Source organism: Juglans microcarpa x Juglans regia, chromosome 4D, assembly GCF_004785595.1.
Source record: "Juglans microcarpa x Juglans regia isolate MS1-56 chromosome 4D, Jm3101_v1.0, whole genome shotgun sequence".
NCBI classification, from domain to species: domain Eukaryota; kingdom Viridiplantae; phylum Streptophyta; class Magnoliopsida; order Fagales; family Juglandaceae; genus Juglans; species Juglans microcarpa x Juglans regia.
In genome coordinates this window covers 5314455-5336489 of record NC_054600.1, presented here as the reverse complement: position 1 = coordinate 5336489, position 22035 = coordinate 5314455, and the positions used below count along the sequence as shown (strand labels likewise).

The 22035-nt window shown below is 37.2% G+C and overlaps 2 protein-coding genes across 2 annotated transcripts; both read right to left on the bottom strand.

Annotated features, from left to right (window-relative positions):
• Positions 1-7726: 7726 nt before the first annotated feature.
• LOC121260073 (L-type lectin-domain containing receptor kinase IX.1-like) lies at positions 7727-9806 on the bottom strand. Its single transcript, XM_041161928.1, has 2 exons — positions 9762-9806; positions 7727-9643 (listed from the first exon to the last, which is right to left on the bottom strand). The coding sequence occupies exons 1-2, from the start codon at positions 9804-9806 to the stop codon at positions 7733-7735; spliced, it is 1956 nt and encodes a 651-aa protein (XP_041017862.1). The 3' UTR covers positions 7727-7732.
• Positions 9807-12608: 2802 nt separating this feature from the next.
• LOC121260868 (L-type lectin-domain containing receptor kinase IX.1-like) lies at positions 12609-14945 on the bottom strand. Its single transcript, XM_041162922.1, has one exon. It carries the CDS (start codon positions 14820-14822, stop codon positions 12894-12896), a length of 1929 nt encoding a protein of 642 aa, XP_041018856.1. The 5' UTR covers positions 14823-14945; the 3' UTR covers positions 12609-12893.
• Between the last annotated feature and the right edge of the window lie 7090 nt (positions 14946-22035).

Below are 22035 nucleotides of genomic sequence, written 5' to 3'. Positions count from 1 at the left end.
ATATTTTACTCTTTATAACGAATGGATTTATAAAACTGATCGAGTTCTCGAGAAAATGAAAAAGTCTATAAAGTATTATCGGAAGAGTTACTTTGGCACGCCATACAAACAACTCTACGTTATTCCTAATTCTCTCCTAAATTAATTCTAAACAAATAGACTAACATTGAGATCAATTCTTTTATAGCGTTAATTTAAGCAACATCATCGATGGGTCACATTTCCCTAGTAAATTCTCATTATTTGAACATGATGCTTTAACTTTAGAAAAAGTTCCAAGTCTAAAGGCTTGCAACCATTTATTATTTGCTTCTTTTATTTAATTAATTATCATTAGGTTTTGTTTGAAGTAGCAAGGCTAATTCGTAGTACTTGTACTCCCATATATGTCACACTAGGTATGTATGAAAGGCTTTGGATCGCAACTGGTTTGGGACACAAGACAAAACACAAAATTTACATCTCATTTCATCTCATTATTACACCTTTTTCAAATCTTCATACAAAATATAATAAACAATTCAATTTTTTCAAATCATAATTCAACTTTTTCAAATCGTAAAATAATAATAATATTAAAACATAATATTTTAAACTTTCAAACAAAACACAAAATTCTCATCTCACCACACAAAATTAGCATTCACATTAGATTAGCTATCTCCGAGTCAAAATTTGGCTAATAACTGGCTTTTTGGCTTTTGATTAATGACCCAAAACTCCCACTCTACAATGAATTAGCCATTCCATTCTCTATAATAATAAAATATTATTATTTTTTACATATATTTTTTAATATAATTTTTTTATTTCTTTAATTTTTTTATTTATTTATTTTTTTCATAATCTCCAACTCTTCCCAACAAACTCTAATAATTATTTTCTTTTTTATTTTCACAACTCTCCCCCACAAGCATTTTTAGTTGAGCAACAAGTTTTGCTACTGCTACTATCATTTAAACACTACCACTATTGTTTACAATCCAACAATCTATACTTTCAGTACTTACACAATTGTTGCCCAAAATTTACAAATAAAATAAAATCACAACTACAAACAAAACTTCTCAAGACAACTACAAATCAAATCACAAGCTTTACAAAGAGGAAAAAAAAAAAGGCAGCTCAAAAAGAAGCATTGGTCAGCTCATAGTTGCTGCCCACACATAATAACAGTAAAAAAGATGTTGCACACACATAATAACAGCTCATAGTTGCTGACCACATTGCTGCCCACATAACAGTAGCTCAAAAATATGTTGCACACACATAACAACAACTCATAGTTGTTGACCACTATTGTTGTTCACACATAATAGCAGCTCAAAAAGATGCTGCACACACATAACAATAGCTCATAGTTGCTGATCACATACAACAACCTAGAAAATATAACAACATTCTTTCACATATAGTTGTTACCCACAAGATATAAAGCAACAGTACCCATGAGACCCACATTACAGCAATACGCAAAATATAACAACAGCAGTGCCCACATTACAGCCCAAAATACAGCTCTTCCTCTGTACATAGTGGCTACCCAGCCACTAAAACCAGCCAAAAAGTGTTCTATTACAATATTAAATAGATAACAACAGCCCATAAATATAGACAAGAAATGGCTACACACCACCAAAAGGTTGAGATGGAGATGGAGATATAGATGTAGATGAAAACTGCCTCTTAGATTCCTCAAAAATTTCTTTTTGAAGATTTTGGAAACACTCTCGTTGCATTGCATTCATACCAGCAAGATCCAATTTCATTATCTCCATATCGGTCTTCCTTTTCTTTTCGGCTACTAATTCAGACCTATCAGAGTTTGTCTTGCTGGCCTCATGTCTTCTCTCCAGCATGAACATGGCTCTATCCTCGTGCATCCGAGTTAAGGAGGCATGAAATTCAGAGTCCGAAGCTTCGCTAGCCTTCCTCATTCTCTCCCTTTTTTTCTCAGCCTTCTTGCCTGGAGGTCTTTCAATAATGACCTCAACGTTCTCACCTATTGTGTCGTCTCCTACTGGAATCGAGTCCGCAATAGCTAAACATTTCCTAGGCAGTTTCTTTCTTGTTGACAACATTGACATATGTTGCTTCCATTTTTGTTGGTGTCTTAATAGACACTAACAATGTTGCATGGTGTAGCTGGATTTCTCAATCTCTCTATACATGATTTTGACCCTTCCAATCTAAATATGACAAGGGAGAACGTGAGAATGTAATTTCTCTAAATAATTTGCATATTTGAAATAGTTTGAAATTTATACCTTGTCTTGCTCCATTGTACCACTTGGATGCAATGATTCTACTTGGGCAATAGCAGCACAAAACTTATTTGTGCATTTTTGGATCACCGACCATCGATTGGTCAGTGACATAACAGAACGTTCTGGATTTCTAGGTTTCTTATACTTATTGTCATAATCCAAAATTCTATACCACATTTGTGTAGATTTTTGGTTAGTTCCTCGAATAGAATCAATGCTAATGTTGAGCCAACTCGACACGAGGAGGTTGTCCTCCTCTATGGTGAAAGATACACCTCGTGCAGATTTCTTACTAGGTGGCCTTTTTTCACCTTCCAGTCATGTTGCTTAGAGTACAACATTATCATGATTGCTACCCATTAGAGTGTTGGAGATACCTTGTTCACCACTTTCTAATAGGGTGGTGAAGAAGGGATATTCATCAATATGGCGTCCATCCTTAAAGAGAGTATTATTGTACAAAATCAGACGTAGATTATACGCAAATAATGAGTAAAGAGACAAACATTAATTCAGTGAACAACCAGATCACATGAGGCAAACATTCAGCTCATGGATATAGTTGCCCACATTATCACAGCATGTGCAATCACTAATCTAAAAACACATGCAATAAGATAGTTTTGTGTCCACTAATATAATGCTAATGTGTCCAGTAAGATAATGCTAACATCTAGTAATCCAATAAAAATTTTGAGAACTGCAATGGAATTACAGAATGAGTTGCAATCCATTGAGAATCTTATATAATTTACATTGAGAATCTTATAAATAGGCTAATGTTACTAGTTGCTGCTGAAACATACTTGCTGCTGAAAACCAAAAACAAATTCACTCCCAAATGTTGGATGCAAACACATGCACATCAGACTGTTAGATTAACTAAAATATAAAGACATTGCATGTTGTCATATTCACTTAAATCTTCCAATCAATGAACTTTGATTAAACAATAATTCTTGCAAGTTGCAAACCATACATAATCCTGATAGGTTTCCCATTTATAGGAGTATAATTCAAAACCCTCATAGCAAGGGCAGCTGCAATTTAAGTAGATACTTATCAACACAAAGCTTGGTCAAAAAGTCAATTTTAAAAACAAGAAAGAGGAACAAAACAAGTACCATACTCGCTGACTCTCTTTTTTCATATGCATAGCAGGATAATTAAAAGGACAAAAGAAAAAAGGAGAAAATAACCACTAGAAAAAATTGATTGTTGAAAAAAGAAACAGTCGAATTAGAAAATAATATAACTCCTAACCTTTCATAACTCAAGCAACTCTACAGGTTTTCACTACACATAAAAATATAATTATAATATATTTAATCATATAACATACATGAATACACATATGTAGATAATTATACATAGATAAATGTTTTTATATGCATATTCTAAAAGAGGGCACATGATAGTTTGCTCACATCACATTGGAAATTCACAAGCTCGATGGTCAAATAAGTTCGTTTCACAATTGCAGAAGTAATAAGAAATGGGGAATAATGTTGGCACTTGACCGAAATACTACAGAAAACAAAGTGTCTCAATAGAGTGCTAATATCACCATCATAGGATCTCAAAAGGTCAATAGAGTACTAATATCACCATCATAGAATACTATGTATATACATATTCTGTTTTTAATTTTCACAATCTTAGGCTCATTTCTAAGAGAGGTCCAAAATATCAACATGTTTACAAAAGAATATTCTTCTAAAGAGCTCTTGGTCATAAACTATTAAAACAAAAAATGTATTATGTCTTTCCCTTTCTTAATTTTCAGCAAAAGCCAAAGCAGGCACAAATTAACTACTCATTTAAAACAAATCACAAGCATATAATATTTATATAATCCAGAACCCATCTCCAGAAAATACAAAATAACCTTCTCAATCCAACCTCCAAAGAGAGAGAGAGAGAGAGAGAGAGAGAGAGACTTCTTCATAGGACTAAAACTATCATCCTCTTAAAATGACACAAACATGGAATATAGTCATATACCCACAAAAGTGACTTTACATCGACAAAAAAACTAAAATTTACATAACCAAAAACAAATTGCAAGTGACGCCACACGCAATCTGCTTAGATACTTGCTATAAATATATCAAAAAAATAAAAAGAACAATAAAACCATACAAGATTATAAAATTCGTATGATCCAGAACCTTATCCCCAAAAATATTAGAATATCCTCTCAAATCCCAAAATCTCCATCTCTAGTTCAACCAAGAACACGACCACGACCCTTCTTTAATTCACCCAAGAATATGAAACATTAAGAGAAAGACATTAAGAGAAAACTCACCTTTGAGAAGGGGTATCAGTGTGAGCAATGCCAAGGAGGAGCTGGGCGGGCGATGGGGACGAGCTGGATCGAGAGAAAATCAGACGGCAGTTTTTTAAGGAAGAAAGGTGTGAGGAAGAAGAAATGTGAACGATGCGGGAGAATCAAATGGAAATGTGAAATTTCTGATGCGTGGGAAAGAAACTGAAGTGGAGAAAGAGAGAGGAGAAATGCGTGGGAAAGAAAGAAAGTGGAGAGAGAGTAGAAGTGGGTTTGGTGAGAAATATTCATTAAAAAATAAAATGACTGAGCTACAGTTTACTTCATATTTAAATAATGACTATAGATAAAAACTGAGATGAAGTTATTATTGCTAATCCAATGCCAGCGAATTTACCCACAAATATTTCTTCATATTTTACTGAGCACTGGCATTGGCTAGGCCTGATTTGGATATCAAGATAACTCCATCTTATCTTAATATCCAAAAATTACAAACATAAATAGTTTTCAATTTCAAATTTTTTATTTTTCAATCTAATCATTACTACTTTCCAAAACTTTCAAACAAAACACAAAAAATAATTCAATATATTCAAATCTCAAACCAAAAACTATGTCAAAAAATTATATTTTAACAATATTTTAATTTTATAATATTTGTGTTTAACCTTTTTTTTCTCATTTCCCAAAACCCTCATAAACATTTTAATTCAAACGGTTTCACTACTATTTACAAATTATTTGATCATTACTATTCACATCTCATTCATTTCATTTCACTATCCAAACAAGGCCTAAATCTAGATTTGAAAATTGGGACCAGATCGATGGGTATAAACAACAGACTGAAACCAATCCACCATAGGCATAAGCATTGATCATTGATTTTGTAAAAATAGCGTTGATCTTTTGGTTAGTCCGTAAATTAATCTATAAGATTTGAAGGAGGAACTTTGCTTCTATTAAACCGCACGTAATATACTATTCTATTAAATGACGATAAATGAGATGATTTAAGTTTAAAAGAGTTTGAATGGTCATGTAAACAAATATTAAATAAATTATAATTTTAAGTTTTTTATTTTTACATAGGCCGAAAAGGGATTGAAACACTTCTTTAAAACTCAACTTTCACATCTAATTATCATATAAAATATAATAAATAATTCAACTTTTTAAAATTTTAAAATAATAATAATATTAAAAAATAATATTTTATTCAACTTTCAACTTTTATTTCAATTCATCTTATCTCAATTCATTTCATATTTTAATTTAGTTTTATAGAATCAATCGTGAATAAAATATTTTTCTAATAATTAAGTTCATGCAAGTACTTTTTATTGAACCCAAATCAGTTTCACGAATTAGCTAGCTTAAGTGGGCAAGGGCCCAAAGCTTAATTTATTGTTCGCCCAAGAAAAACTTTGGGGCCTTCCCAGACCAAATCCATTGGTCAGTCTATAAAAGGTCAAGTAATTAGAACTGTATTAAGGACAAATTAGATTTTATAATATTAACTATTGTCCACGTCAGTTTCCAATCAATTAAGACTTTTTGGAAAAATTTTGCAGGAAAAATTTATGTAATTATCTATTTGTAACAAATTATTTCTTATAAAAATTATTATTTCATATTGAAATGAATCTATTTTCATCATAAATAGTTATTCTTATTACAAATAACTTGTTATAAATTTTCGTTTTTTTAAGTGAATTGAAAGATAATCAAAATGAACATTCAGGTCCATTTGTATATATTCAATATATCAATACTATTTTTTTTAAGAAAGAGAATGGTAGCTTAATTTTATTAATAACCCTCACTTATAGCGGAAAAAAATTATGATTACAACAAAAAATTTGGGTATTACAAATTTTCAAGAAAGACATAAACCCAAGCCTCAAAAAAATTCTAGACACCAAACCAAAATTACAAGATATACTTTAATATTAATGTATATTAAAAATTAATTTAATATTGGATTTTAGTATATTTTCTTACTTATACTTCGACCCTTCCAATAAAAATTATTATTAGTGCTCATCAAGCTGATCTGAAAATGAAATAGCAATCCCACCAAATCCGTCCAGTAATTAATTAGATGCCCTCAAGCTGATCTGAAAATCGCCCCACATGCTAATAATTATTGTAAGGACTTTGGACCAATCTCTCATCCTATACCACAACTTTGGGCTGATAGTGAAAATATTTCATCTTATCATTATAACTTTTTCAGATTTTTACATAAAATATAAAAAATAATTCAATTTTTGTAAATCTCAAAACAATAATAATATTAAAAAATAATATTTTAAGAATATTTTATTTAATTTTCAACTTAATTTTATCTCAACTCATACCCTCTTAACTTATTATCCAAATCGCACCTTAATTATAAGCTCGTTAGGGTTTTTTAATTATAAATAGAATAATAGGAAAAAAGATTATAAGTAGCATTACTTAAAAAAGAAAAATCTATTTATCATATTATAAAAATATGATATTAATCCAAAATTTCAATAAGATGGCATCAAATGTCTTTATTTTCTTTTTTATTGGCCCCAAATATCCTCACTGATGAAGAACATGAGCTTAAGCTATATGCTCAAGGTAATGGATCGAAACTTTTTGTGATTAATCACCAACTCAAACAAAATATTGATTTCTCTCTAATTTTTCTATTCAATCACGGAAAAACCGCTGCAGTTTTTGAGGCAGAACATGACTTTTGCAGCAACAAATATCGCCGTCAATGTCTACCGTATGTGCGACCATTTTTTGCATCCGCGATTTAAGAATTTTTGCAGCGACTTGGAGGCGCCGCAAAAATTCTGATTCATATATTTGAAACCTCCCATTGAGAGTACTGGCATTCAAAACTTGTTGACACGCACCAACAAATTACATGCAGTGATTTAGAGGTAACACATGAGGCCAGTACAAAATATAGAAGTACTATAGAACCCAACCCAAAAAGGATAATGACCAAACTGAATGAGAAGATCAAATCCCTCTTACCTTGAGTCTCCAGTCTCAATTTCATACCAAATAATACTAAGAACACAAGTCTTGGAACATCCCTCCAAGCATAGGCAATACCTAATGAATCACATGCATTGAAACAGGCAATGGCCAATATGAAACTTTAGAAGCAAGATGGTGACCAAGTTTAGCGACCGTGTTGGAGACTTGTAGTTATGGAAGGTTCACCAGAGCTAAAAGATGGTGTTGGCACATGATATACTGGAACAGGCATCTGTGTTGGAAGATTTGGCATTGTTGCCTCAAACTTGAGAACTTGAATTGCTTGTCTTATAGAGGGCCTCAGATTGCTATCAGGGTGAGCACACCAAAGTCCAGCAATCATCAAGCACTCAATTTGCTTTTCGTCAAAATCCTTTTGCAACTTCCCATCCACAGCTAACAGAAGATCTCCTCTTCCATAAAGATTCCAAACCCACTCTACCAATCCCATCTGAGAATCCTTATCCATAGGATCAATTGACCTTCTTCCAGTGGCAATTTCCAAGGCGACCACCCCAAAGCTATATACGTCTGACTCTTTGCTAGCTCTACCCGTGCTTATGTATTCTGGAGCCAGGTATCCTAAAGTTCCAGCCAGCCCGGTTGTCTGTGGACCTAGCTCATGATCCATAAGTCGAGCCAACCCAAAGTCACCAAGCTTGACATTGAAACTAGAGTCTAGCATGACATTGCTTGACTTGATATCTCGATGAACCACACATTGTTCCCACTCTTCATGAAGGTAGAGCAACGCAGAGGCCAACCCTAGAGAAATCTTGTACCTCACTGCCCAAGTGAGAGGGCTCCTCTTGCCAAAGAGGTGAGCATCAAGGCTTCCATTGGGCATAAACTCATAGACAAGTAGGAACTCACCACTGTCATGACACCATCCTATGAGTTGCACTAGATTTCGGTGCCTCAGCCTGCTAAAGATCTTTACCTCTGTTATGTATTCTTTTTTCCCTTGTCTAGACCCCCTCGAGATTTTCTTCACCGCGATTGGCATGTCTACATCTGCTAGATAGCCCTTGTAAACGGCACCAAACCCTCCTTCACCCAACTTCCTCTCATTTGCAAATTTGTTGGTAGCCGAAGCAAGCTCTTTATGAGAGAACCTCCTTGGTCCCGCACCTCTTTCTAGGTCATCATTAATTGATGTTAAGTTCATTGCTTCTGCTCGTTCTTTCGCCTTCTGTTTACGCCTCCAGAGTACTGCAAATCCTATAATAATCCCAGCTACCAAAACAACACCAGAAACTGACAAACCCAAGATTAATCTTATATTTCTCATCTTCCTTCCGTTCGTTTCTTTTATATCCAAGCTTGAACTGAACTCCCATGACAAAAGCGTATGCCGCTCAAAATTCGAACCAGTAGCAGCTGAAAATCCAATTGTGACCCACTCAGGAAGAACCTTTGAGAGATCAATATTGTATGAAAGGCTAGTATTGTCACGAGGAAGGGAAGTCCTTTGAAATGCCCAAGAGACGCTCAAATTCTTACTTGAAGCGTTGTAGATAATAAATGCATCGATAGTATCTGCACTGTGTAAGCTAGCATTCCATGGAGTGTAGACAGCAGAAGAAATGGAGTTATTGTTGATACCCACATGCTGAAATGGAGGATCCCATTCAGAATTCACGAAAGAATCGAACTCAACCAGAACAATTTGGTTGAGAATTGAATCACTGGATGTGGTGTTAAACAGACCCAGAAAGCCACCTGCTGAATTTGGTGGGATTTCAAACCCAACAGGTGCAAGGAAAAATGCAAGCCCATGACCATAACTATCACTGCCTTGGGTGTCAATAATGAAGGAAAAACGAGTTGTGAAGTCGGAGAGATTTCCCGTTTTGGAATCCCAGAGTGGCACCTTCTCCGCATATGTGGCCCAGCCAACACGACATAGATAATTGACTTTGTTCATCTCAACAGCTCCAACAGAAGGTACAGCATCTCCATGATACTGTATATTGGAGAGATTGGACTCAAAGCGAGATATCTTGAAAGAAACTGAATTTGCAGAGGGGAAAACAAAAAAGGCAAAGAATGTTAGCTTGAAAAAAATCGTAGAAAGTGGTAGTAGTGGTCATATTTTGGGAAAACAAACATCAAAAGAAGAGATCAGCAAGTACTTTATATTTGTAGGCATTGATAAATCTCCAGTACTTTACATTCTTCCGAAAGACAAACTTCACGATGCTGAATCGCTGATCCATCGCCGGCGAATTGGGGTCAAGAAATATTAAATAAACAAAGTATACAGCTATAAATTGATCGCCTGATAATTTCAATTTATGCGTCGAATATGTAAAATAATTAATAATGTAATAAAGGAATCCGGCGTGATCATAGCACAAGAAAATGTTGTTTAAATTGGTACACTGTCTCATGATCATTATATGCTAGAGCTGACCTCGAATAGAAGTCACTTTGTTCAGAAGTTTAAGAATATTTAAAATGTGAGTCCTCCTTCCGATCATATTAAGTTTAATTTAAATATGTGCAGTCGTATAAGTATATATAATTTTGTAATTACTTCTACGACTCATTTGTGTTAAGTACGTACGTAGTCTGCGATAGAGCGGGGATCCCTCGAATAGTTGGCATCACGGGGCCAGACTACTGATTGGAAATCTTTTGACAGGATTTCGTGTGAAAGTGATTTTTACACATGACCTCATGAAGCACATGCAAGATGCACGATTTATTTTAAAAATATGTTTCAAACAATTATTTAGACCTAATTAAAATATAAAGTATAACTCCTAAAGCTCTTAAACATATATAGCTAATTATTTCCAAGATAACCTCTGGCCAAAGTCTGGTATTATTTGTGCATTACTACCATTACTACATGACCTACATATTGTATTTGTGCAAATGGAAAAGTCAAGGGACTTTTCCCAATGTAGTGATCTATGTAGAGAACTATTTGAGCTCAACTCATCCCAAACCATATATTGATAGGACCTACTACTTTTTCAACTTCCGGCCATAAAAGGTTAAACTCATATCATCATATTTTATATATTCAAATAAATATATCAACATATTTACATTTAAACATATCTCAATGATACAAAATATTACTATTTTCTAATAAATTAAGAACATTTGAGAATCGAGATCATCTCAACATCCAAACATAACCTTACTGGATCGATGAACAGGGGAGCCGATTTAAATTCCACTGGAGCCTTCAAAAGGATAAACTACTCTATCTTTTTTGTTTTCACTTGATTTACTTATTTTATGCAAGGGTGAAATGCAAGCTAGGGATTTGTTGCTCTGGTCGGTGATTTTCTAAACCAATTTAGGATTTTGACTGTGTGGGTTACCAATCTTGAAGACATCTGTTTATAGTTTATATACCTGTTTTTTTATTGGTCATCGTAAAGCTCAAGTATTGGGTATCTTAGAGCGTCTAAAAAGAGAGAGAGAAATGTCCCACTTCAGCACATGATCTATAGGAATGAGTCGAGGTCACCGTAGACTTTGATTTGGGGTAATAAAGAGAGGTTTGGACTTGGGGGCTTTTATGGGCTCCGGCTAGGATGATTAATGATTTCTACTTAGTTTTATTTTATTTCTTATATGGGCTAGGGTTGGTTAGTTAAGACGAGTTGTTTATATTTCTTATGTGTATTTGTTGTTAGTTGGACTTAAAAGGCCCATGGCCGTCATTCGGCCTTTCGTAGGGTCTTCATATGAGCCATATATACTCAAGACACTAGAGAGAGAGTGTAAGGCAATCTGGAATATTATATAACCTTCTTTGTCTATTTCACTCATTTTTTCACTTATTATTTCGGCGGAGCTCCCGTTGAAGAGAGCAAATTAGTGTTATCTTTATCAAGTTCTTGAGGTGTGTTACAAATTAATATCTGAGGTATCGATCTCTGTGTTATCATAAGAGAAATTCTTGTATACCTCAACAAAATTATAGTTAGACGAACAAATATAATAAAATCTAAAAATTTTATATCAACATGTAATTGATGGCAGGAAGATTTTGAAAAAAAATTTGCCCACATAGTGTAATACATAGGCCCAGGCCCAGGCCCAAACCCAGGCCCAGGTCTACTAAGAGCCCAGCCTCTGAAATGACAAAACGGCACCGTATGGTGAGTTTTCTTCCTCTTCAGTTTCTTGGTTCCGATTTCTCCTCCTCCACGTATGAGAGCCAGTTACTCTCCCCATTTTTCTCTTCCCCCGAATCCCATTTTCGCCCACACGCACCTTCAGTTTTCCTCACTCCTCTTCAGTTAAACTCTCTCTTCACTCTCAAAGTTCTTGCAGACTCGTCCTTTCTCCCTCTCTCGCGCCCTTCCATATTCCCGGTGATTTGGTGTTGCGATTGTTGGTGGATTTTCAGATTGGTGTCGCCGAGACTCCTCACACAAGTAAGCTCACTCTCCTCTCTCTCTCTCTCTCTCTCTCTCTCTCTGTCACACACACACACACACACACACACACACACACACACACACACATCTTCTCTGTTTTCCCCTCTCATCTCCGATTCGTGGTCACAGTAGCACATTCGTGGGATACCTTTCGTCTCCGCTTGCTTACTGCCGCGGCACTCCACCACATTGGTAAGTCCCGTTGCCTCGGTCTGCATCTTTCTTTAATTCTTCTCCTTATTTTCTTTCAATCACAGGTTCCCCTTCTCTCTCTCTAGCATCTAGGCAGCAACAGAATTAGGCCGTGGCGGTTGAAATCTATCAGAGACAGCCTCTCCAAGGTGATTTTTCTTCTGCATAGTCTGATTCCAGGAGAGCCCCTCTAAATTTTTTGTTTTCAGTTCTCTGATTCTCAGCTGTTTATGGGTCTCTCACTAATTCCCACATACTTTCAAATTCTAGATTCATCACCTCGGTGAGTACTGCCATCGCATCTAGTGGGAAGTGGTATAGCACGATCTGGGTTCTAAGTTCTGCAAGGTAAAGTCCTCATTCGGTATTAGTCACTGTCGTACATTACTCGGGGTTAAAAAAAATCCAGGTTTAACGACATTGTTTTATATCGCAGAACGCCTCCAACGCCCTATATAGTGTTGATCCGCTCTCTAACTCCACGTGCCACACACACGAGAATAGGTAAGATTTTCAGAATATTAGGCTCATTCTGTCCGGCATCAAAAGATCACCATTATTATACATACATACACACACACACACGCACGCATATATATAAGCAAGCACTTCTAATTCCCCATAAAACAATTTTAAAAAAAGAAAATCAAAGACAACGACCCATACATAGGTTGACAAATTAAAGATGGTTTGCTGTTCACGCATTCAACGACCGTCTTCTAGACTAGTAGTTATTAAAGGTTCGCCGGAGCTAACTGACGGTGTAGGGATATGATACAGAGGAACAGGCATCTTCAATGGAAGATCTGGTTTTGGAGCCTCGAAATTAAGAACATGAATTGCTTGCCTTATTGACGGCCTAAGACTTCGATCAGGATAAGCACACCACAGTCCTACAATCATTAAATACTCTAGCTGCTTCTCCTCGAATTCCATATTCAATCTCTTATCAATCGCCGTACGAAGCCTTCCACTTCCATAAAGATTCCAAACCCACTCTACCAACCCCATTTCTGAATCCTTCTCCGGACGGTCGTTTGACTTTCTTCCTGTAGCAATTTCTAATGCAACCACACCATAACTGTATACGTCTGATTCTTTACTAGCCCTACCAGTAGCTATGTATTCTGGAGCCATATAGCCTAATGTTCCAGCCAATCCAGTTGTCTGAGGACCTAGCTCGTGGTCCATGAGCCGAGCCAATCCAAAGTCTCCAAGCTTCACATTAAAACTAGAATCAAGCATGACATTGCTCGATTTGATGTCACGATGTACGACACATTGCTCCCATTCTTCATGGAGGTAAAGCAGCGCAGATGCCAGCCCAGAAGCTATCTTGTATCTCATTGCCCAAGTCAGAGGACTCCTCTTGCCAAAGAGGTGCGCATCAAGGCTACCATTTGACATAAACTCGTAGACAAGTAGGAACTCACCTTTGTCATGGCACCATCCTATGAGTTGAACCAAATTCCTGTGCCTTAGCCGGCTAATGATCTTCACCTCAGTTATGTACTCTTTTCTTCCCTGTTTTGAACCCCTTGAGATTCTCTTTACAGCAACTGCTATATCCAAATCAGTTAAAAACCCCCTATAGACAGCGCCAAATCCTCCTTCCCCCAACTTCCTGTCATCTGCAAAATTGTGGGTAGCTGAAGCAAGATGTATGTGAGAAAATCTTCTTGGTCCTGCTCCTTTTTCAAGGTCGTCATTAATTGATGTTAAATTCACAGTCTCTATCGTTTCCTTCTCCAATTTCTTTCTCTTCCATGCCCACAATATTACAAATGTCATAACTGCTCCAATTACTAGAACACCAGCTGAAACTGTCAGACCAACAACTAAACCCTTCGGTTTTGTCTTTTTTCCATTTCTTTCCTTCATTTCCAAACTGGAACTAAATTCCCATGATCGAATTATATTCCGCTCTCCATATTGACCTGTAGCAGATGAAAATCCAACTATGACCCACTCTGGAAGAACCCGCATGAGATCAATTTCATAAACGAGACTCGTATTCTCTTGAGGATTAGGGGTTGTTTGATACTTCCAAGAGACACTCAAGTTCTTCGTCGAAGCATTGTAAGTGATCCATGCATCAGCTGTATCCCCACTATGAAAGCTAGCATTCCAGGGGGTGTATTTTGCAGAAGCAATTGAGTTGTTGTTAATCCCCACATGCTCAACTTCTGGATCCCAATCTTGGCCCGAGTATGATGAGTCGAACTCAACTAGAACAATTTGGTTTTGAGATGAATCACTGTTTGTGGTGTTGAATAGGCCTAGAAATCCACCAGCTGAATTTAGTGGGACTTCAAACCCCACAGGTGCCAAGAAGAATGCTATCCCATGGCTGTAATTGGGACGGTCTTGGGTGTCGATAGTGAAGGAAAAGTGGGTACTAAAATCACTGAGTTTTCCAGTATCCGAGTCCCAAAGAGGCACCCTCTCGAAGTAGATGGCCCGACCGACTCGGCATAAATAATTGTATTTGTTGATAAGCTCAATGGTTCCAACAGAAGGTACTGCATCACCCGAGTACAGTATGTTGTCAGCATTAGATTCAAAGCGAGGGATTTGGAAATGTACTGAGTATGCAGAGGGAAGAAGTAGAAAGAAGATGAAGATAGATAACATGGTTATATGTCCTATAAAGAGTAATCTAAAGCTTGGATGGTGGAGAGAGAGAGAGAGAGAGAGAGAGCAGGGTGGGAGGGAGACGGGAAGGAGTGGCGTGGAAGTTGCATCTGAACATTCAATATTTTTCTTCATGGTGCCAAGTTTTAGCCGATATATACATTATATATACCGATATATTTCTATAAATAGTGAAATGAGAATAATTAAAAACAGATTAAAAAGACTTCTACGCAGATTTCTCGCCAGTACGCAATGGCGTCAGCAACAAACCGACGTGAACTATAAAACAAACTAGAGTAGTGATAAGCTTAAATATTAGTATCCAATGGTTGCCATAATTTTAACTGGCTTGACAACAACCTTATTAATTTCTTATTGCAGTTTCAAATACGACACCCATTCATTACAGCTTCAACGACTTCGAGCTAGGACCCCAATGTAGTTTCAATTAATATGACAATATGACTACATTGGGCCCTTCGAAGCTACATTACAGTTTCAAATACAACATGCATTCTTTATTTCAAACAACTTTCTCAAATTCACATATAATAATATTAAAAAATAATATTCTAACAATATTTTATTCAACTCGTCTAAATTCATCTCATCTCATCTCAATTTAGTGTAGGTGGTGTATAAGATTTTGTATTGTTTGAAATAGAGAAGTTCTTATTCTTTATAATGATTATATATAATGGCTTCCGAATATATTATTAATTAGTTCTTTTAGGATATATATAATCCAATTTGCGTGGCTCAAGCTTTCCATTAGAGTGTTAGGCATCTTATTCTAAAAAATAATTCAAGGGTCGATATTGTCGTGTCATTAATTTTATATTATCTCTTGTGTTTTACTTTTTATAATTACTAATTGCTTTTATTATATTATTACTTTTTTAATGGTATTCCCTAAAAAGAAATCTTTAGATCAGTATATTCCAACTCTAAAAAAACTCGGTCCATCAACAATATTATTACAATCCTGGGATTCTCGTCCTTATTCCCACCCTGGTCTGCTAAGACAGGTTTGATCATGTCAAAGAAGATAAAACTTGCTTGTAAATGTATGAAAAATGTTCAGTCTGTTTACCTGCAGTCAAAATAATTGATCGATCAACGTGATCCTCAAATAGCGCGGCCATAATTTTACAAAGTCGACACGTTCATATATAAGAGATTTGCTTTATTACAAATGAACCCCTTCATGGTAGGGGAAAACCATTACAAAGTTCCTCTTTCACCGAGCAAAGCCAATACCGAAAACAAAAACACCAACAAAGCCAATTCCAAAAAAAAAAAAAAAAAAAAAGAAAAAAGAAAAAAAAAAAAAAAAAAACACCAACAGCAAAACCATGGCTATACCATCAATGGTGGGACACCCTTTTTTTCCAGACGCATGATGCCTTTGAGGAGAGAAGGCAACTCCCGATTGGACCCCACAACTTGCTAGTACCTTCTGCCCCCAACCTTGCCAGATAATCCACAGATTTATTCCCTTCCCGGAAAATATGAGAGAAGTGAACATTAAGGCCTTGTGAAATCACCATTACCTCTTCCCAAAAATTCTCAAGGTACCAGTTTGCACATTTTTTTTTTTTAAGCCATTGCACTACCAGCAAAGAGTCTAACTCAACATCTATATCAATTATGCCCATCTCATTAACCAACCGAAGACCATGCAATACACCCATTAACTCCACATAGTTGTTGGGACCGAAGCCCAGCACTACCAAGAAAGTCACTTTGATGTTTCCGTTTGAATCCCTCACTAAGCCCCCTGCTCCTGCTGCTCTCGGGTTCCCTCTAAAAGCCCTATCTACATTTAGTTTCATTCTTCCTGCAGCTGGACAAATCCATCACACCAACTAAGAGAGCCTCTACTTCAGGGTCCTTACAAGAACCTGAAACTCTTGTTATATGGCTATATCCCTCATTGACTGCATGTTTGAAGATTTGAGTTTTTCTCCAATCCTTGCTGTCCAATACTTCAACTGCAACCAAACCTATTGTCCGGAAACCATCCTCCCATCCATTCGAGCTCGGCATCTTCTCAATCAGAGAATCCAAGTGATGACAGCAGGTAAAAGCCCAACTAGTTGTCCCATTTGCGTACTCTTTGAAGCCTTTAGGAACCACATCTCTATTAATCGCCTCCACGTTGAGGCTGATACACGACCTAGCCCCACCTAGGCAGCAGCTCTCTGCCACAGTTCCTTTGCAAAATTGCTAGACGTAAGAACATGGTCAAGGTCCTCGTACCCACCTGTCAAACAACAAACACATTTTGACACGAGCGATCCCCACTGACCGCAGCTTATCATCCACACTTAGTGAACTATTAAGAGCCTTCCACATAGTAACAGATATATTTTTCGGAAGGCAAGGATGTCACAACCAATTTGCCCATCTCACATTGGATGCCCGTACTCTAACACAATTCCATGCACTCTTGGAAGAGAATCTCCCATCTGTGTTATCTGTCCATACTAAAATATCTTGCCCACCTCTACTCTTACTCAAAACTTCCAAACCCTCAACAACCTTCTCATTACCTATCAATTGAGTAATGAAGCCCACATCTCAAGCATTTTCAATTAGGCAATCTTTCACAATCAAATTAGGACTTTCCACACAATCATGTGTTGCACCAATAGGACCATCCTCCAACCACTTATCCCACAAAAATGACACATTTTCATCTCAAATTTTCCACTTGGACCAGTTGAGAACCTTCGGAATATAAGAGTGCACTTTCCTCCAAAACCGAGTTCCCTTCCCCTGAGGTAAATGGGAAATATGTCATGCTTTGACATATTTGGCTCGGAAAAAATGAGACCATAAAGTATCCTCCGTTAGTACCTTCCACGCAAATTTCATAAACAAAAATTTTTGGATATCCTGCAAATTACGGAATCCCATGCCCCCTACAGTCGTCGGAAGGCACAATTTATCCCAAGACTTCCAAGTTTTTGGCGCATAATCAGAGGGAGGAGCTTCCGAGTTTAACTGATTTAATCCAACCGTTAATTACAGAGGAGGAGAATAATATATTGGGCCAACTCCCTTCAATCCAAAATGTAAAGGAGGCCTTGTTTTCGATTCCTGTGGATAGCAGCCCGGGGCCAGATAGGTTTGGGTTTGGGTTCTACCAAACTTGTTGGCATATTGTTCAAAAGGACATGGTGGAGGCTATGCAGAATTTCTTTTCGGGTGTTGCTTTTCCCAGGAATTTTTCAGCTTCATACTTGGTTTTGATTCCGAAGGTGGAGGCTTCAACAAGCTTTGACAAATTTTGACCAATAAGTTTGTGTTCGGTTTTTTATAAAGCTTGCTAAAAAATCCTGGTGAGTAGACTCTCTCCATTCCTTTCAAGGATTGTGTCCATGGAACAAGGTGCATTTATTCCAGGTAAGCATTTTTTACAATATCAGTCTAGTTCAAGAACTTGTGCATAGTCTTCATAAACTGGCTTGGGGAGGCAATATTATTCTTAAGTTTGATATAGATAAAGCATATGATAGTGTGGAGTAGAAGTATTTACTCCATGTTTTTGCTTCCTTTGGATTCTCGAGAAGATTTTGTGCTTTGATTAAAATGTGTGTGTCCCGTCCCAATCTTGGTTTTCGGTGGTTATGAATGGAGTGCCTAAAGGTTTTTTTCAAAGTGGGCGAGGGTTGAGACAGGGCGATCCACTTTCACCTTACCTCTTCATCATTGTCGAAGAAATACTCTCTCGTTTGATCAAGCAGCAGCATCAGAAAAAAAGGATTGGGGCTTTTACTCAATCTCGACAATCCCTAGTTATTTCACTTTACTCTATACTGATGATATAGTAATTTTCGCAAATGGAGCATTTCTACCATTAGGGCAATTTTAAAGATCCTTAATGTTTATGAAAGGTGGTTCGGACAAAAGGTTAGCTCTTCTAAATCCTCCATTATTTTTTCTAAATACATTGGTACTACTAGAAGACCGAGGTTATTGAGAAGTCCGGGTTAGTGGAAGGAAATCTGCCTTTCAAGTATTTAGGCGTCCCTATCTTAGCTGGCCACTTGAAAGCGCTGCACCTTGAGGAAATAGTTGGAAAAATAAAGGCAATGATACAAGGGTGGAAAAATAAAATGTTGTCGAATGGTGCGCGGGTGTTGCTATTGCGCCAGGCGCTCATGAGCCTACCTGTGCATTTACTCACCACTTTGCATGCACCTTTTAAGTATAAGAGATTTGCTTATGAATTATATGCTCATAACAACTAATATTACGATATTTACATATATACAAATGAAAAGAAAGATTTTATCAACACTTTCTAAAAAATATGTGTTTGATGTAACGTTAACAAATTAAACTGAGTAGTGTGTGCAGCGGAAATACGTAAATAGGATTGCGCACGTACCTTCTGTGAAGCCCCGACTCCCACGTACAAAAGAACGGTAATCGTGACGTCGGGATGATGACAATACGGTCACGCATCCCAACGAAATGTGCTCAAGTGTGTGCAACATGCAAAGGTGCACAATAAAAATTCGCAGCGGATATTATAATAGTCAACTAAGTACCAGAATTTTAAATACAAATATTCAACACAATTTATCTTTAAAGAGTTATACAGTCATCCCAAAATATTACAAAGGCAATATATAAATTGATAAAAACATAACTCGCTAAACAGGAGCAATCCCAGATCACTCCACCAATGGAGCCAAGCTAAGGCTCGTCTTCATCATCTGCATCAAAATCTGCGATACCATAAAATGGTATCATAGGTAAGTATAAACCAAACAACTCTCAGGATAAAGATACATTAATGCAACCAACAATATGACAAAATACATTTAGTCATAAAATACCATTTTTCCCAGAAAAATGATTATTTCCAACACGCCAAAAATCTCATTTTGGCCCAAAAATATAGTTTGTCATTTTCCCAGAAAATGATTCACACAAAACAAACCATTTATCAGACACTGTAGGCGGGAATCGCAAGCGGGACTCTACCACCGTCCCTGCTTACCACCATCCCTACCGCGTGCACCGTAGGCGGGAATCACAGGCGGGACTCTACCACCGTCCCTGCTTACCACCATCCCTACCGCGTGCACCGTAGGCGGGAATCGCAGACGGGACACAACCACCATCCCTATTGCGTGCACCGTAGGTGGGAATCGCAGGCGGGACTCTACCACCATCCCTACTCACATGAGAATCCAATTTTCAATAAACACATGAACATCGGGATGCAATCATGCGAAAACCCAGTTTTCTTTACAAACATGATCATGCGTGCAATATGCGATGTACATGAACAAGCCATAACCAACAACCAACAACCACAATTCACAATGCAAACAAACACACAACAACTCCGTCCACAATCCATCCGACCCCCGAAACTCCTCGGATTCAGTCCGGCAAAACAAACCAATTCACAGATAATATGTGTTAGTGCAAAAATATATTTAAATCACGAAAGTTCTTTAAGGAAAATACTTACAGCGCTATAATATGATTTCTGGAGGATCACGGAGTTGCAAAAGGTAGCGACTCAGCAACAACACAGTGTAAAATACACTGTGGCCGTGGGTCTCAAATACCCACTTTTCAACGGGGACAAACTAAGACCCAAAATTGATAGGGTAGGGCCTCGAGAGGTCAGTGAAGCCAATGGTGGTGGTGGTTTGCCGTGGGTGGCGGCGCAAGGGGTGGTTTTAGGCCAAAGATGCACAAATCGGAAATGGGCTTGGTGGGGCTTCACCGGTGACAGATCGGAGCTGGGGTTGGGTCCATTGGGTTGTTAGGAGGTCGGGGATGAAGTAGTGAATAAATGGTGGCTGGAGGTGGCGCGACGGCGGTGCAACGGCGCAAAGAATGCCGCGGCTTCGTGGGGTGCTTGTGGGCTACTGGCGGCGAGGTAGGGGCTGGGATTTGGGGGGTGAGGTTGCCGGAGGGAGGGGGAGCTGGTCGGCCGGGCGGTGTCGCGCACGGCGGCGCGAAGACGGCGGTCTGGGTGAAGGTGACTGACTCACGGGGAGAGAGAGGGAGAGAGAGGGAGCTGGGTCGCGTGGGGAGGGGGGGAAAGCCGGGGAAAAAGAAAAGAAGAAAGGAAAAGAAGAAAAAAAAAAAGAGGAAAGAGAAAATGGAGTGAAAGAAATGAGGTCTAGTCCTCACATCTTGGGTCACGAAAATGATCCAACGGAAATGATTTTAAAACAGCAAATCAATTAAAATAATTTAAACGTAATGATACACTGAAAATAAAATAATTAAATTTCACAATCAATTAATTTTAAAGAAGAACAATTTAAATGTACAACAATAAATAAATATTAAGAAAACATAACAATTTAATTCTCACAATTTAAAGATCATAAAATAACCCATTTAAAATACCCGATAATTATAAAATAAGAGAATAAATTTTGAATAAATAAATAAAAATGCTTCATTAAAAATGCACTAATTTACGGGGTATTACACCTTCAGCCAGGTTTGGTCAAGTATAGGGTAAATCATTAAGAGTAGAGTGAACTCAACGGATTCTGAAATGAATCTTCTAAACCATTCATCTCCATAAGCCAACATAAATGGAATACTTTTTATTTAAAAATAAAAACTAAAAAAGGAGGTCGTGATGAAGAGAAGTGAGGATTCTGGGCAGTGGGGCTAGCTGGCTGGGCTTTTCATTTGCAGACGAAAACCTGTTCTAAACTTTTATAAGCCGGGTTATACGGGTCGAACCCGAAAAATAGTTAAAACCGCCTTTTTCGGATCGGATCGGGTCGGATTTTACGGACGGACCGGGTTGATAAATTTCCTGCATAGGCCTAGGCACCTCCATCCTTTATTGAAAAATAATCATCACTTATGGCGGAAGAAAACCGTAACAATTAAAATCCAATCCAGACTCAATCTCTGAACGTGAAATATTTGTTTACAGTTGATTGAGGTAAGGAAGTAAGAGGACATGATCAATGGTAGTGAAATACTGAAATGTTAAAAGACAAATTGACACAAAGTCTCATTATTTTTTTAGGATAAATTTGACAAAGCTACCTAATTACGAGTTTCTTAAAATTTATATAACAATCCTGCAGAAGTTAAAATAAAAATCTCAAATTGCAAAACGTAAAATTCATGTTCCTAAATCGAAATTGAAACAAGATACCGTGGACAATGAAAAAAAATTCTATGTTGTATAGTTAGCAAA

Coding starts and splice junctions, on each gene's coding strand:
- LOC121260073 (XM_041161928.1), bottom strand. CDS start 9,806: ATGGATCAGCGATTCAGCATCGTGAAGTTTGTCTTTCGGAAGAAT. Junction 9,644..9,761: donor AGTTTGTCTTTCGGAAGAAT/GTAAAGTACTGG, acceptor ATTTTTTTCAAG/CTAACATTCTTTGCCTTTTT.
- LOC121260868 (XM_041162922.1), bottom strand. CDS start 14,822: ATGTTATCTATCTTCATCTTCTTTCTACTTCTTCCCTCTGCATACTCA.